The sequence below is a fragment of the Ranitomeya imitator genome, chromosome 2, assembly GCF_032444005.1.
Source record: "Ranitomeya imitator isolate aRanImi1 chromosome 2, aRanImi1.pri, whole genome shotgun sequence".
Taxonomy (NCBI): domain Eukaryota; kingdom Metazoa; phylum Chordata; class Amphibia; order Anura; family Dendrobatidae; genus Ranitomeya; species Ranitomeya imitator.
Genome location: NC_091283.1, coordinates 484,524,225 through 484,538,669, shown reverse-complemented (window position 1 = coordinate 484,538,669; position 14,445 = coordinate 484,524,225). Strand labels below are relative to the sequence as shown.

At 47.4% G+C, this 14,445-nt stretch overlaps 1 protein-coding gene across 2 annotated transcripts in view; it reads right to left on the bottom strand.

Annotated features, from left to right (window-relative positions):
- DCAKD (dephospho-CoA kinase domain containing) overlaps positions 1–13,753 on the bottom strand; it is a 34,166-nt gene extending 20,413 nt beyond the window's left edge. Inside the window, exons 1-3 of one of the 2 annotated variants that reach the window (XM_069751381.1) lie at positions 13,632–13,753; positions 10,797–10,910; positions 8,565–8,768 (exon numbers count right to left, since the gene is read on the bottom strand). In XM_069751381.1, coding sequence (XP_069607482.1) covers positions 8,565–8,768; positions 10,797–10,910; positions 13,632–13,641 — 328 coding nt within the window. In that variant the 5' untranslated portion in view covers positions 13,642–13,753. Of the gene's footprint in view, positions 1–8,564; positions 8,769–10,796; positions 10,911–13,598 lie in introns of both variants that reach the window. The other variant, XM_069751382.1, reaches the window with a different exon arrangement.
- Between the last annotated feature and the right edge of the window lie 692 nt (positions 13,754–14,445).

Here is a 14,445-nt window from a genome sequence, read left to right as displayed (position 1 = left end):
TTCACTCTCCAGGGCCTCCTGTTGTATAGGCGAGCTGAGAGATGTTATAATGTATGATTCGTGGGGAAAGCGAGAGAATTGTAATTTTATTCCATCTCTGACTATATTTAAAATCCACGAACTAGATGTAATATTTTCCCACTGGGGAGTGAAAAATTTTAATCTGCCCCCTACTGGAATGGTTATATCCTCAGAATTTGCTGTCTTTTGGGGGGTTGGGTCTTCTGAACATGGTACCTCTTTGTTTATCTTCCTTAGGGAACCATGTTGACGACCTGTCCGTCTGCCTTCTCTTGCCGAATGGCCTTCTCTTAAAGGCTCTCCTATAAAAGGGAATAGAGGTATCAGGAAAAGCCTTTTTCCTGTCTTTTGCCTTCTTGAGTATGTCATCTAAGGTTTTTCCAAAGAGGAACTCACCCTCACATGGGATTGCACATATCTTAGATTTGGATTGTGCGTCCCCTTTCCAGCTTTTCATCCATAATGCCCGTCTTGCATTGTTTACCAAACCTGCGGATCTAGCTGCTAGGCGGAGAGAATCTGCAGACGCGTCCGCCATAAAGGCTGCTGCCCCTCGTATTAAGGGAATAGCAGCTCGTAATTTTTCTCGTGACATTTTATTCTCAATGCTTTGGTCTAGCTGGTCAATCCAGATGAGCATTGACCTGGCGGTACAAGTGCTTGCTATTGCTGGCTTAAATATGCCTGTAGTTGCCTCCCAGGATCTTTTAAGGGACGACTCGGCTTTGCGATCTAGAGAGTCTGAGAGTAACCCCGCGTCTTCAACAGGCAATGTGGACGGCTTAGAGGTAGAGGCAACAGCTGCGTCAACCTTAGGGATTTTGGTCCACGTAAGTAACTCATCATCACTAAACGGGTATTTCCGTTTTGATGCTGAGGGCAAAAAACTTCTCTGATCTTGTCTCTCCCATTCTCTTTTTATTAATGCCTTCACTGCTGGAATGACTGGAAAGCATTTCCTTTTCCTCTCCGCCAAACCCGCAAACATTATATCTTGCGTGGTTTGTGCGCCCTTTGTTTCCTCACACCCCATAGTGTCTCTTATTGATTTCACTAGATTATCCACACTATCTAAGGGGAAACATGAACGTCCCTCAATTTCTGAAGATGATGATGATGATGATGAAGTAGAGGCTATAGAGATATCTGAGAGTACGGCTTGCTCACTATCAGAAACTGATAAAGGTGTTGGCTTTTTGGATTTACTTTTTTGTGGTTTATCCTGTGACATAGCCTTTAACTCCTCTCTTATAATAGCGCGTAAGTCCGTAATAGACACCGCTGCTCCTTGTGTGGTTTCTGCTATACAATCCTTGCAGAGTTTTTTGGGGTATGAGTCTGGTAGGGGCTGGCTACATAAGGCGCATTCTTTATGTTTGGTTTTCTGTCATTTTTTGGCCTGATCCAAATAAGACATAGCGAGAGGAGGAGAAAGAGAGAGAAAGGAGGGGAGACGGCATCAGCTTAATAGGCAGAGTTATAAACTCACCCAGTGAAGCTTTCTATTACCGGATCAGACGGCCGAGATCCTTTGGATTTATCCACTGTGTCGCTCTTCCGACCGGCATCTGATGATCCTCTGCTGGAGCGGTCCTTGGAGGGAACGGAGTCTCCTGCTGCAGGATCCATGGCACCTGGAGATGACATCTTGCATCGCAGGTAACAGTGGTTAGCCGGTTTAAATAGAGCGCCATTTTTTTTTTTTTTTAAGCGGTACTGCGCATGCGCTAACTCGCGCTACCCCCACCGCTGATCTCGGCCTGCTTACCCCGGAAGTTTAGCATCTACTTCCGGGGTGAACTTACTTAATGGCGGTCAGCGTGCGCGGAGCGGCCTCTAGTCCCTGGATCGCCATGCAGGAAGCTGCTCTCACTCACCCCTTCTGCCGGGCGAGGAACTCCCACGCTGAAGCCGCCGCATAACGCAGATGCCGGGCGGCTTTCTCCGGACCCGGCCATCTGTATGCCTCCCAGACGAGGAGGGAGCCGTCTAGCGGAACTCCCCCGACGCTGCTTCCAGGCTGCAGCCCCTGCCGTTCCGAAGAGACTGCACAGGCGGCGTGCATGCCCAGGTACTTCCGTAGCTTCTTAGAGTCCTGTCGTTCCCGCAGGAACAGGAAACTTAAACTGAGGAGGAAAGGCGGACCGCCCCCTTTTATCTTTCTGTAGGTTTCCTGTTCCTGTGGGGCGGATCCCTCTCTCCTGTAGGGTGCTGTCGTGGCGAGGGGTAAAATACCAATCTTTATTACCAATTTTGTCGTGTGAAAATTTAAAACAATTCCATCAACAAAAGGTCCAGGAAAAACAACAATTTCATGAACTAATCAATGACATGATCAAGGCGTGATGTGATATATGTATGTGCAAGGGACAAAGTGCAAACTTGAATTAATTAGTACAAAAGTTCATAATTGTCATAATAAACTATAATCCCAGAGTACAAAGATCAGAAGAGCCAGGCAGCTTTTATAATAGGGCAAAGTCACAGACTGAAACGGGTACATATACATTAAATGACAATGGATAAAGTCCCCTCAAAGAAAAGCCATAATAAATATACATACATACATACACACAGTATATATTATATACACACACATTGTCCAAATCATGAATAAGTCAGAAACAAACTACGGATAATAACTATGCACACACAAATATTCTCATACAAATACAGTCATGGTGTCAGCCCTGCCTTACGTTTTGGTGATGCCTTCTTCTTGGGGTCGAGTAATCACAGCAGGACCAACTATTTCAAGAGGTTGTCCCGTTAACAAAGTACATTTTAATCCATAGATCTTGGAATAAAAATAATTTCCACATTTGAAGGTGTTTAAAAACATGATCTGATCATATCACATCTCCTGGGCAGGGGAGGATGCAAAAGAGAGTATACAGATAGGACGGCATGGGACACTCATGGGAACAAGAGGGAATAAAAGAAGAACAAATATTGGCCTATACGGAACCGGTGACAAGTCCTCTTTAAAGTGAACCTGTCAGCTAATTTATGGTGCCCGAACCACAGACAGCACCGCAGTGTAAGTTTTACTCTGAATCGCTGCATCGAGACAAAACATACTTTAAAAAAAAACGGCCAGGAAGAGGGTGTCCAAGAGGCCAAGCTCCCCGTAAATGACAGGTCAGTCCTCATAGACACAGGAAGAGACCGCTCAGTGTACGAGAGCAGGCAAGGCAGGCAGAGGCCACCCAGGGACCCGCCGTGGACTAGTTATCCAACACATATAGTGCGCAGTATGTGTTCTCCTAAACCCCGCAGCACTTCAGAATAAAACACACCAGGCTGTAATCGCAGTCCAGCAAGAATGATATCTGTCAGGTTCCCTTCATCGCAATGCTTCGCTGTAGAGCTTATTTCAGTTATATATGAGGGAAATGCAAATGTAATTACTGGGATTAGCAAAAAAATGAAGCTAAAAGGGAGTAGCAAAAAAAAAAACAAAAACAAGAAAAAAACTTACCTGATTAATCCCCTGCCCCTCCACCTAGAGACACTGAATCAGCAAATAATATCTTAGGAGGTTAGCAGTGGTTCTTCTGTTAGTTTCTGCAATTTACTCCGTGTACCTTAAAGGGAACCTGTCAGCAGGTTTTTGCTATATAATCTGCTAGCAACATGACGTAGAGACAGAGAACCTGATTCCAGCAATGTATCACTGACTGGCTTGCTTGGTGCAGTTTTGATAAAATCCCTGTTTTGTCTGAGGTAGATGCAGCAGAGCTAAGACCTCTGTGCTGTGTATATCCCACTCACATCCCTGATTGGCTGGCAGCTTCCTGTGTACACGGCACATTGTCACCAAACTGCCAATCAGTAGTGGGGGCAGGGTGACACAGATTAGCTGGACTGTCTTGCAGGAGACATGTAGTCCAGCAGTGATAATCTCCAGCTGATAAAACACTGAAACTACAGCACACATCCTAGTAAAGGTACCGTCACACTGAACGATATTGCTAGCGATCCGTGACGTTGCAGCATCCTGGCTAGCGATATCGTTCAGTTTGACACGCAGCCGCGATCTGGATCCTGCTGTGATGTCGTTGGTCACTGCAGAAAGTCCAGCACTTTATTTCGTCGCTGGACTCCCTGCAGACATCGCTGAATCGGCGTGTGTGACGCCGATTCAGCGATGTCTTCACTGGTAACCAGGGTAAACATCAGGTTACTAAGCTCAGGGCCGCACTTAGTAACCCGATGTTTACCCTGGTTACCAGTGTAAAAGTTAAAAAAAACAAACACTACATACTTACCTTCCACTGTCTGTCCCCGGCACTGTGCTTCTGTGTACTGTCTGTGAGCACAGCGGCCGGAAAGCAGAGCGGTGACGTCACCGCTCTGCTTTCCGGCTGCCCGGCGCTCACAGCCAGTACACAGAAGCACAGCGCCGAGGACAGACAGCGGAAGGTAAGTATGTAATGTTTGTTTCTTTTTACTTTTACGCTGGTAACCAGGGTAAACATCGGGTTACTAAGCGCGGCCCTGCGCTTAGTTACCCGATGTTTACCCTGGTTACCAGTGAAGACATCGCTGAATCGGCGTCACACACGCCGATCCAGCGATGTCTGCAGGGAGTCCAGCGACGAAATAAAGTTCTGGACTTTGTTCAGCGACCAACGATCTCCCAGCAGGGGCCTGATCGCTGCTGCGTGTCAAACTGAACGATATCGCTAGCCAGGACGCTGCAAGGTCACGGATCGCTAGCGATATCGTTCAGTGTGACAGTACCTTTAAGTGACTAGCATCACTAGACGTCAGACTATAGCCTAACATAAAAGTCTTTGCAAAGAAGTCACAACGATATTCAGGATACTGGGTGAAGATGAGCGGTGACGAGATAACAAAAGCCTCTATCATAAAGTACCTGGCCCCCCAGCGCTGTACACGGATATAGAACGGTGGCCATTTCTGTATACCATGCGTGGTTCACATATTAGACACGTGTACTAGGGATTTGCGGTTTGTGCAATTAACAATGTGTCTATGTGCTCAGGATACCTAACCGTGCTGTCATTACTGGGCTCTCCTTAACAAGCCAAGTGCTGTTCATTGGCCATAATATTTTACAATCTATATAAAGACATTGTAGCCGTACAGATCAGGACGTCCCCAGAAGACCAATTCATCCTTTCACAAAAGGGTACAAAGGACTGCAGCCTTTCAGCAATGTCTGCATTTGTAAAGGTCTCCCCATTCGTGGTGCTACACCAACCTGCACATGCTCTATGACCTCTCTATTCTTCTCCCCCTTCTCCATGTTATAATAGAGGGCCTTATCTGCAAGGGCTGACATATTGTTCATATAATAAGCCAAAGGAGCTCCTGGGAGAAGGGGAATATTCGGCCCGGCTCCTTCAGACTTTGATTTTTATCGAGACTGGAACAGAATAGGAGACACGCTCCCTTTCATCTCCCTACAGGCTCTGTGACATTTGTCACCCTCATCTTGAATAAAGTGATTTGTCTAGGTCTGGTTTAAGGAGTTTAATATTTCTCATGCACCAGAATAGCAGAGGTTGGTATAATACAGGGGAACGTGGGGCAAGTAGGACAACCAGGTGACTGACACGTACCTTCAAGTTATGGGCTAAAATCTTTTCATAACATGCAATGAAACTTCTTCCCTGTCTAGGTCCTGTTAAAGAAAAATAAATATTCACTGCATTCCCCGTCCATGGGCATGAAGGACACTGAATATTAATTTATTTTTAATAGCATCCTGGTATGCATGGCCCCATCCTTATCCTGGTATGCATGGCCCCCATCCCCATCCTTGTATGCATGGCCCCATCAGAAAAACATTAAAAAAAACATTACACTTACCTTTCTGCGCTCCCTCCCAGCGTTTTGTTCTGGTGCCAGCAGCTGCTTTATGCTTGTAAGCCGCGGACAGCTGCTGGAATACTCACTGCTCTGCACGCTGGGCGTATGTGCGTGGAGGGCAGTGAGTATTCATTGCTCTTTAGTAGCAAGCACGGTGTAAGCTGCAAGCTTCCTGTAGCTGACGGGCTTTCACGTGTTCTCGCTATTTAAGTGAGATTAATATTCACCTTGCACCACTCACATGGGTGTGGAATAACGGATGAATATTCATTTCTCTTAAGTAGTGGGCACACATGACCGCCGGCAGCTGCAGGAAGCCGGCGGCTGACAATGTGCTCGCTACTAAAGAGCAATGAATACTCACTGCCCTTCACTCACATAGTCCCAGCATGGGGAGCAGTGAGTATTCCGGCAGTTGTCCTTCGGCTTGTAAGCAGCACGTGACGTCACTGCCATGAGCTGCTTACAAGCATAAAGCAGGTTCTGGCATCAGAACAAGAAGCTGCAAGGGAGCGCAGAAAGGCAAGTGTATTTTTTTTTTAATGTTTTTCTGATGGGGCCATGCATACCAGGATGGGGATGGGGACCAATCATACCAGGACTGAGATGGGGACCTGCATATCAGGATAGGGAGGGACCATTCCTACCAGGATGGGGATGAGAGGTGCTATGCATTCCAGGATAAGGATGAGGAGGGCCATGCATACCAGGATGCGGTGGCCATGTATGCCAGAATAGGGATGAGGGGACCATGCCTACCAGGATAGGGATGAGAGGGGCCATGCATTCCAGGACAAGAATGAGGAGGGCCATGCATAAAAGTATAGGGATGAGGGCGCCATGCATACCAGGATGGGGATGAGGGGACCATATATACCAGGATGGAGATGAGGGGGCCATGCATACCAGTATAGGGATGAGGGTGCCATGTATACCAGGATGGGGATGAGGGGACCATATATACCAGGATGGAGATGAGGAGCCATGCATACTAGTATAGGGATGAGGGTGCCATGTATACCAGGATGGGGATGAGGGGACCATATATACCAGGGTAGGGATGAGGAGGCCATGCACACCAGGATGGGGATGAGAGGGGCAATGCATATCAGGATGGGGATGAGGGGACCATATATAACAGGATGGAGATCATACTATACCAGTATAGGGATCAGAGGGGCCATGCATACCAGTATAGGGATGAGGGGGTCATGCATACCAGGATGGGGATGAGAGGGGCCATGCATACCAGGATGGGGATGAGGGGACCATATATACCAGGATGGAGAGCATACCATACCAGTATAGGGATCAGAGGGGCCATGCATACCAGGATGGGGATGAGGGGACCATATATACCAGGATGGAGAGCATACCATACCAGTATAGGGATGAGGGGGTCATGCATACCAGGATGGGGATGAGAGGGGCCATGCATACCAGGATGGGGATGAGGGGACCATATATACCAGGATGGAGAGCATACCATACCAGTATAGGGATCAGAGGGGCCATGCATACCAATATAGAGATGAGAGGGGCCATGCATACCAGGATGGGGATGAGGGGACCATATATACCAGGGTAGGGGATATTAAGTACAGAATGGACCACATTTTTTTGTTTCAATTTATTTTCTCTAATGTCCTCCTCTAACCTAGGTGTGTGTTATAGTCCGAAAAATACGGTAATTATTTCATTAAGGTAAACCGTAAAAAAAAAAAAACAGGCAGGGAAATGATTTACATCACAAAATGAATTAGCTGTGATCCCCTGCTGTAATGTCTGTACTCTTTTGCTTCACCCCTGCCCAGGAGCTGTGGTATGATCAGACCATGATCCTGTACGGTCAGACACAGCCATTACACAATACATAACAGGGACACATATAAGATTTTCTCAGCACAGGAACATTTTATTTAAACACATCCAATTGTGGAAATTATTATTATTCCAAGATCTATTGATTAAAATAAACTTTGTTCATGGGAAAACTTCTTTAAATGTTGATTTGTCCAAAGGTAGAGGAAATGGGATGGCACTCACCAGATAAAAAGGTAGCTTTAGTATCTTCAGAAAGCGCCATACAGACCGGAAAGGACCTGGCAGCAACAGCTGTTTTGCAGTACTTTGTGCTTCTTCAAGCAGTGCAAATTACTGTAAAATGGTCATTGCCATCTGCAGCTCCCTCGTCTGTATGGCACTTTCTGAAGATAATGAAGCTACCGTTTTTATCTAGCAAGTGCCGTCCCTTTTACAATTGGACGATGTACTTAATTTTGAATGTGGTAATTTGAAAAAATTATGAAGGCTTTATTTTTATGCTCCAAAACTGAGGCTAGTAAGCGAGTGAACCATCGGATAAAGAAGTCACATTATAGTGCCGTACCGGTATCTCCTATTTTGCACTACGGATTTGTCAGAGATTGCAACACACATATTATTCACAGCACGTGGATAAAATTTGTTGAAATCTGTAATACACTGCAGTACTGCCACAGAGAAAATCTGGTTGGAAAATTTGCAGAGTATCTGTTTGGTGTGAACATACCCTAACAGCAAGCGTCTACACTGGGTGAAGAGATGATACAGTGGCCCCTTTGTCATGAAGCATCCGGACCCCCACTGATAATACAGGGCTAAACACTGATATATAATGGCTGCCATTTGTATATACTATTTATGGTTCACATTTCACTCACCCACAAAAAAGAAGCACAGCGTCTGTCTCAGCATAGCTCTGCGTATTGGAGGGTGAGTGATGGAATTGAGTAGAGCCCTCTTCTCGGGACTTGAAAAGATAATGGTTCCCATCTTCTCCCGATCAAGTTCCCCATTCTTCAGCAGTACTTCCTCTCCAAAATGGAACACAATCTGACTATGGGCTGAGGTTCCCGGCTGTACCACTGCAAGACAATCACAATAGTCAGCAAGTGTCCGGATATCACGGCAATCCTTAATGTGAACCTGTCAGCTGATACATGCTTCCCAAACCACGAGCAACATGTATCGGGCACTGGCTGTAGAATATGAACTATACTCGCTCATATCCAGAAACCTGTCTGTCCAGCGCAGCGTGCGGGGAGAAGCCGCTGGGGATTCACCCGTCCAACTAATCTACAGAGTGCCTCAGTCTGTGGAAGCTATTGGAGTATGTTGTTTCTTTTGGAGATCATACAGCCAGTGTCTGGTACATGCTGCCCGTGGATTTAGCAGCATGTATCAGCAATCAGGTTCACTTTAAGAACCGTTTTTAAATGGAAAATCTATAGATATGAGGTGGTATGTGTCATCAAGGTAACCCATAGGGCTAGTATGGGACCTACAAAGGGAGACCAAACCAGGCTGACCCTGAATGCAATAAAAAAAAATGTGGGTGTCTGCTTTGAGTGACCTGAAATGATCATTTTCACTTTGCAGTCACCATAATTGAAATTAAAGGTGATGTCTGGGACTGAACTATAGATGCTAATGAGATTAGAGTAGGCCTGACACCCGTAAATTAACAACAGGACTAGATAGTAAACAATGTATGGATCGGTGGCACTCCGCTTCTTATACTGCTTGCATCTGGCCACTGTCAAAACAGATCTCAGCTGATCGGCGGGGGTACCGAATCTCCTATAGATAGGTCATCATTAATCTAGTTTCAGACAACCCCCCTTGAATCCACAAGCTTATGTAATGATATCAGAAACAGAAAAAAAACAGAATTCCAGACTTTTTATGTACCGATCAATGAACATTACCTACGAAACCTGGGTTTCACAGTATAAAATATTGCAGAGTTTCGAAAGGAGTCCTTTTATAGCTTCGTGCCCTGGATCAGTGGCGCATACGGAAACCCAAACCCATAACACTCTGATCTGCCGATCTAAGCCCCTAACCTAAGTGACTCCTATGAAACCCTAATGACATTAATGTCCTCTTCTATGTCTGTAATATCTTCAGATTTGGACAGAAGAGACCAGAATCAGCACACAACATTGCATGTCCACTTACCGTATTTTTCGGACTACAAGACGCACTTTTTCCCCCCCAAAAAAGGGGGGAAAATGGGGGGTGCGTCTAATAGTCGCAATGCAGGCTTACCGTGGCGGCAGAGGTCCGGTGGCAGAGGTGCGGCGGCAGAGGTGCGGCGGCAGAGGTGCGGCGGCAGAGGAGGCGCAGTAAGCTGGGTCCCTTTCTCCGATGAGGTGATGCAGCAGCCCGGTATGCAGCAGAGTCGGGTGAATCTTGTTGTTATCGGTGGTGGTGGCCATTTTCCTGAGGCCGCGCGTGCGCAGATGGAGCGCTCTGCTTCCTGGGGCTTCAGGAAAATGGCCGCCGCAATCTCCATCTGCGCACGCGCGGCCTCCCGCGGCCATTTTCCTGAAGCCCCGGGAAGCAGAGCGCTTCATCTGCACACGCGCGGCCTCAGGAAGATGGCCGCGCCCACCGATAACAACAGGATTCACCCGGCTCTGCTGCATACCGGGCTGCTGCATCACCATACCGGGGAAAGGGACCCCGCTTACTGCGCCTCCTCTGCCGCTGCACCTCTGCCGCTGCACCTCTGCCACCGCACCTCTGCCGCCACGGTAAGCCTGCATTGCCTGCACGGTAAGCCTGGGACCCCTCTCACGCCATACCTCTCACTGCACCTCTTGATCCCAGCACCTCCTGATCCCAGCACCTCCTCATCCCAGCACTTTCTCATCCCAGCATCACCCCACCTCTGCCGACACCTTGCCTCCTGTGACCCTGCTCTGCCACCGCCAGCCCTCAGGTAAATGGCCTGTAAATTCGGACAATAAGACGGACCCCCATCTTATAAAAAATCTTTTTTTCTGCATTTTCACCCCAAATTTGGGGTGCGTCTTATGGTCCGGTGCGTCTTATAGTCCGAAAAATACGGTAGTTTATGTCCCGACATATTATATAATGATACATACCTTGTCTGGCAATTACATCTGCGTCAATAACTGCACATCCCAGTTCCCTGAGGATTGACACAACGGTGCTTTTACCTGACGCAATCCCACCAGACAAGCCCACCAGGAACATGGCTGCAATGAGAAAACATAACCACAAAAGGGACACATCAGAAGCAGCTGAAGCTGGTCATACACATTAGATTACAGTCGGATGAGCCTGCAAAGTCACAAGCAGGAAGGTGACAAAACAGAACAACCTAATAAGTGACATTTGGAGTTGTCAGACAGCTACTTCCTCTCTGAAGATCAGTTACAGCTAGTGATGAGCAAATGCGCTCTGATAAGGTGTTATCTGAGCATGCTCGGGTGCTAACCCAGTGTCCGGTGTGCTTGAATAATATGTCGCTTGCATGTCTTGCGGCTGTCTAACACACTGCATGTTTTATCGGATGTCGAACAGCTGCAAGACATGCAGCCGTGAGAACTCAAACATATTTTTTGAGCACACAGAAGACACTCGGTTAGCACCGGAGCATGCTCAGATAACACCTTATCCGAGAACAATTACTCATTACTAGCTACTGCCTATATGAATTCAGAAGTCAGGTTTCCATTTTTGCCAAAAGCCTGTAGTAGCTGAGGTGGAAGAGAGAAGACACTATGGGATGGGAGACACCTGCGGTACGATCTACAGCCACCACACAGCAGACAGTGCGTTGCCCGTTCCAATGCGTCATAAGGGTTCAGCTGTCTGATCATGATGGTGTTGGGAGTCAGACCACTTTTGATGTGATACTGATGATTTGTCCTCATCATACGCCATCAAAATTAAAGTCCCGCTTTAATCATTAAAATGGAATATTCTGCTAATTTATCCAAAAATCACTCCACATTGCTGTGGATCTAATACCCGCGTCATGTAAATGTATGCTGTTAATGTCAATGCGGATTTCACCCTTTGCAATAACGTTGGGATGGATCAGCAATATGAGAGAGAGAGAGAGAGACGTTTTTTGAATCTGGCAAAAAAGCCTGAAGGGACGGATCCAGCACAAAACGGATGTCCGGCAGTAATACAACTCTATGGGGAAAAAACGGATCAGGCATCAGAAAAAAACTGATCCAGATTGAGCCTGAAACCGCCGGATTGTGCCTGAAACCAAAAACCTGATGTGTGAAAGCAGCCTTACACCCCAGGATCACTCACGTGGATCAGCGGGTGTGCTGAAAGTCAGACCCCCACTGATCTCGCATTCATAGTCCATCATAATGCTGGTCATATACATAAACGGTTTGGCTGACAACTATCTCCCCCGCCACAGCGCCCCCATGTTCTGTGTGGTGAGACAATCACTGTCACACTTCTCTGACAGCAGCTCATTTCCACAATGAAATAAAAGCATCAGGCAGTGAAATTTAATAGGCCTGACGATGTCATGGAAGAGTCGGGAGACCCCCATACATACTAGGTAGTTGGTCAACTTTTATAAAAGGTGTATGGAGATATTAAAGGGATTGACCCGTGTTTCGTCATAAAACATCTGATGACGAGCTGCTCGAGTCAACTGACCACTTTAACCAATTAGGCCAATATGTATGTGTAAGCCAAAACCAGGAGTGGGTGATAAATACAGAAGTGGTGCATATGTTTCTGTTATACTTTTCCTCTATTTGTTCCTCTCCTGGTTTTGGCTTACACATACTGATGTAAAATACTGACCAAGTCCACAGTGGTCGGCCACCTGGTAGAAAAGCAATATCGCCACTTCCTATCTATGCGCAGATCCAGGTAGGAGAGCGGAGGATGTCAAGTGACCTCTGCAGCCAATCAGCAGGACGTCCTCCTGTCAGACGAGGAAGTGGGGTCACAGACGGGGACAGAGGAGGCAGCACTAAGGAACAGCGGCGGTCCGGTAGGTTTGTTTGGTTTTTTTAAAGACCACCTTGGCCCCATTTTGGCAGTTAGCAGTCACTTTACAGTTCATCCCAACACATGTAAAGCACCATGGAATAAATGGCGCTTTAATAAATAATAACTTTTCCATGCTCCTCTGTGAGAATTCAGTCTAGTGAGCTGTAAAACTAAGGCTACTTTCACACTAGCGTCGGAATCTCCCCGTCGCAATGCGTCGGGCAGAGATTCTGGCGCTAGCGTTTAACGCATTGCACAATGGAGGCAGCGGATGCATTTCTCCGGCGCATCCGCTGCCCCATTGTGAGGTGCGGGGAGGTGGGGGCGGAGTTCCGGCCGCGCATGCGCGGTCGGAAAAAGCGGTCCGTCAGGAGCAAAAAACACGTTACATGTAGCGTTTTTTGCTCCCGACGGTCCGCAGAAGCACGACGCATCCGTCACACGACGGATGCGACGTGTGGCAATGCGTCGTCAATACAAGTCTATGGGGAAAAAACGCATCCTGCAAGCACTTTTGCAGGATGCGTTTTTTCTGCAAAACGACGCATTGTGACGGATTGCAGTTAACGCTAGTGTGAAAGTAGCCTAAGCAAAATCATCATTCGGGGGGCTGGGAAGGCTGGGTGGTCCCCGAACAAGACAATAGTGTTTATTGGTTAATATTCAGGCTGGAGAATAAAGAAATGTATAGAAACAGCGGCTGCACCAGAGTTACAGGAGAGATAATGGCACTCAGGGTTACATAACAGCCAGGGTGATAATGGAGGAGCGCCTGGACAGAGACCACTTCACACGCCGCCTGCTCCCATGACAACACTGCCCGGAGTCACACACAGACACCACACTAGAAGGAACAGGCAGCCCCCGACCTCTCCTAATGAACCCTACCCCGAACACGGACCACTTACCCCCTGCCCTATGCCAGCCCTCACGTCACTCACCTCCTCCCATCGCGCTCTCTCATTGGCCCTCATTTTACAGCGAACCAATAGGAGCCTATCTTACTGCATCGCACTACTGGCAAGACGAAGGCGACTTCCGGGTCTAATCTCCTACTTCCGCCCACAAAGGCTGAACCCTCCCTGCGGTTGCTAGGTTACGGAAGGCGTCTGCGCGGTCAATAGCGTTGCCTTCTGAAACGGCCAATCAGCTGCGAACGAGAAAAAAAATCACAGAGAGGGAGGGGCGCGGCAAGGATCAAGCGGGATTAAGTAAATCATGAGGGATTGTAGTGGGTGGGTGCTGCTGGGGAAGGTGGTCGCAGGAGATAGGACTGGCGTTAGTAACATGTTTTAAATAAAGTTCTTACAAAGAAAAAAAATATATAGGAGTGTTTTAGAGGTTAAAATATGATAGTCGAACTGAAAAATTACTCCAAATTATACACAACGGTGAAAAATCCATATAAACTGATTGCATCAGTGGTGTTTGCCCCCTCCTGTTCAGCAGGGCACGGCTGCGAGGGCAATTGGGGCATTTGCCCACGGGGCACCAACAAGCCACTTTTCTTGAGCTGGGGCATTTAGTTACATGGTGAGGGTGGTACATTGATCCTTTTGCACTGGGTGAAGGAACGCCTTGGCATGAAGCTTGGCCTGGGTGAACTTTGTCGTTTGCCAGGTACAAGGAGGAGTCCAAGAGAGAAGAACGTGGAAGAATCCGCTCCGAAAGTCTGTGGGGAGCCGCGCCGAGACCTCGGAGGTTTGCCCCCGGCCCCCCAGCATCCCCATCCCAGCCAAGGACAGAATAATGGAT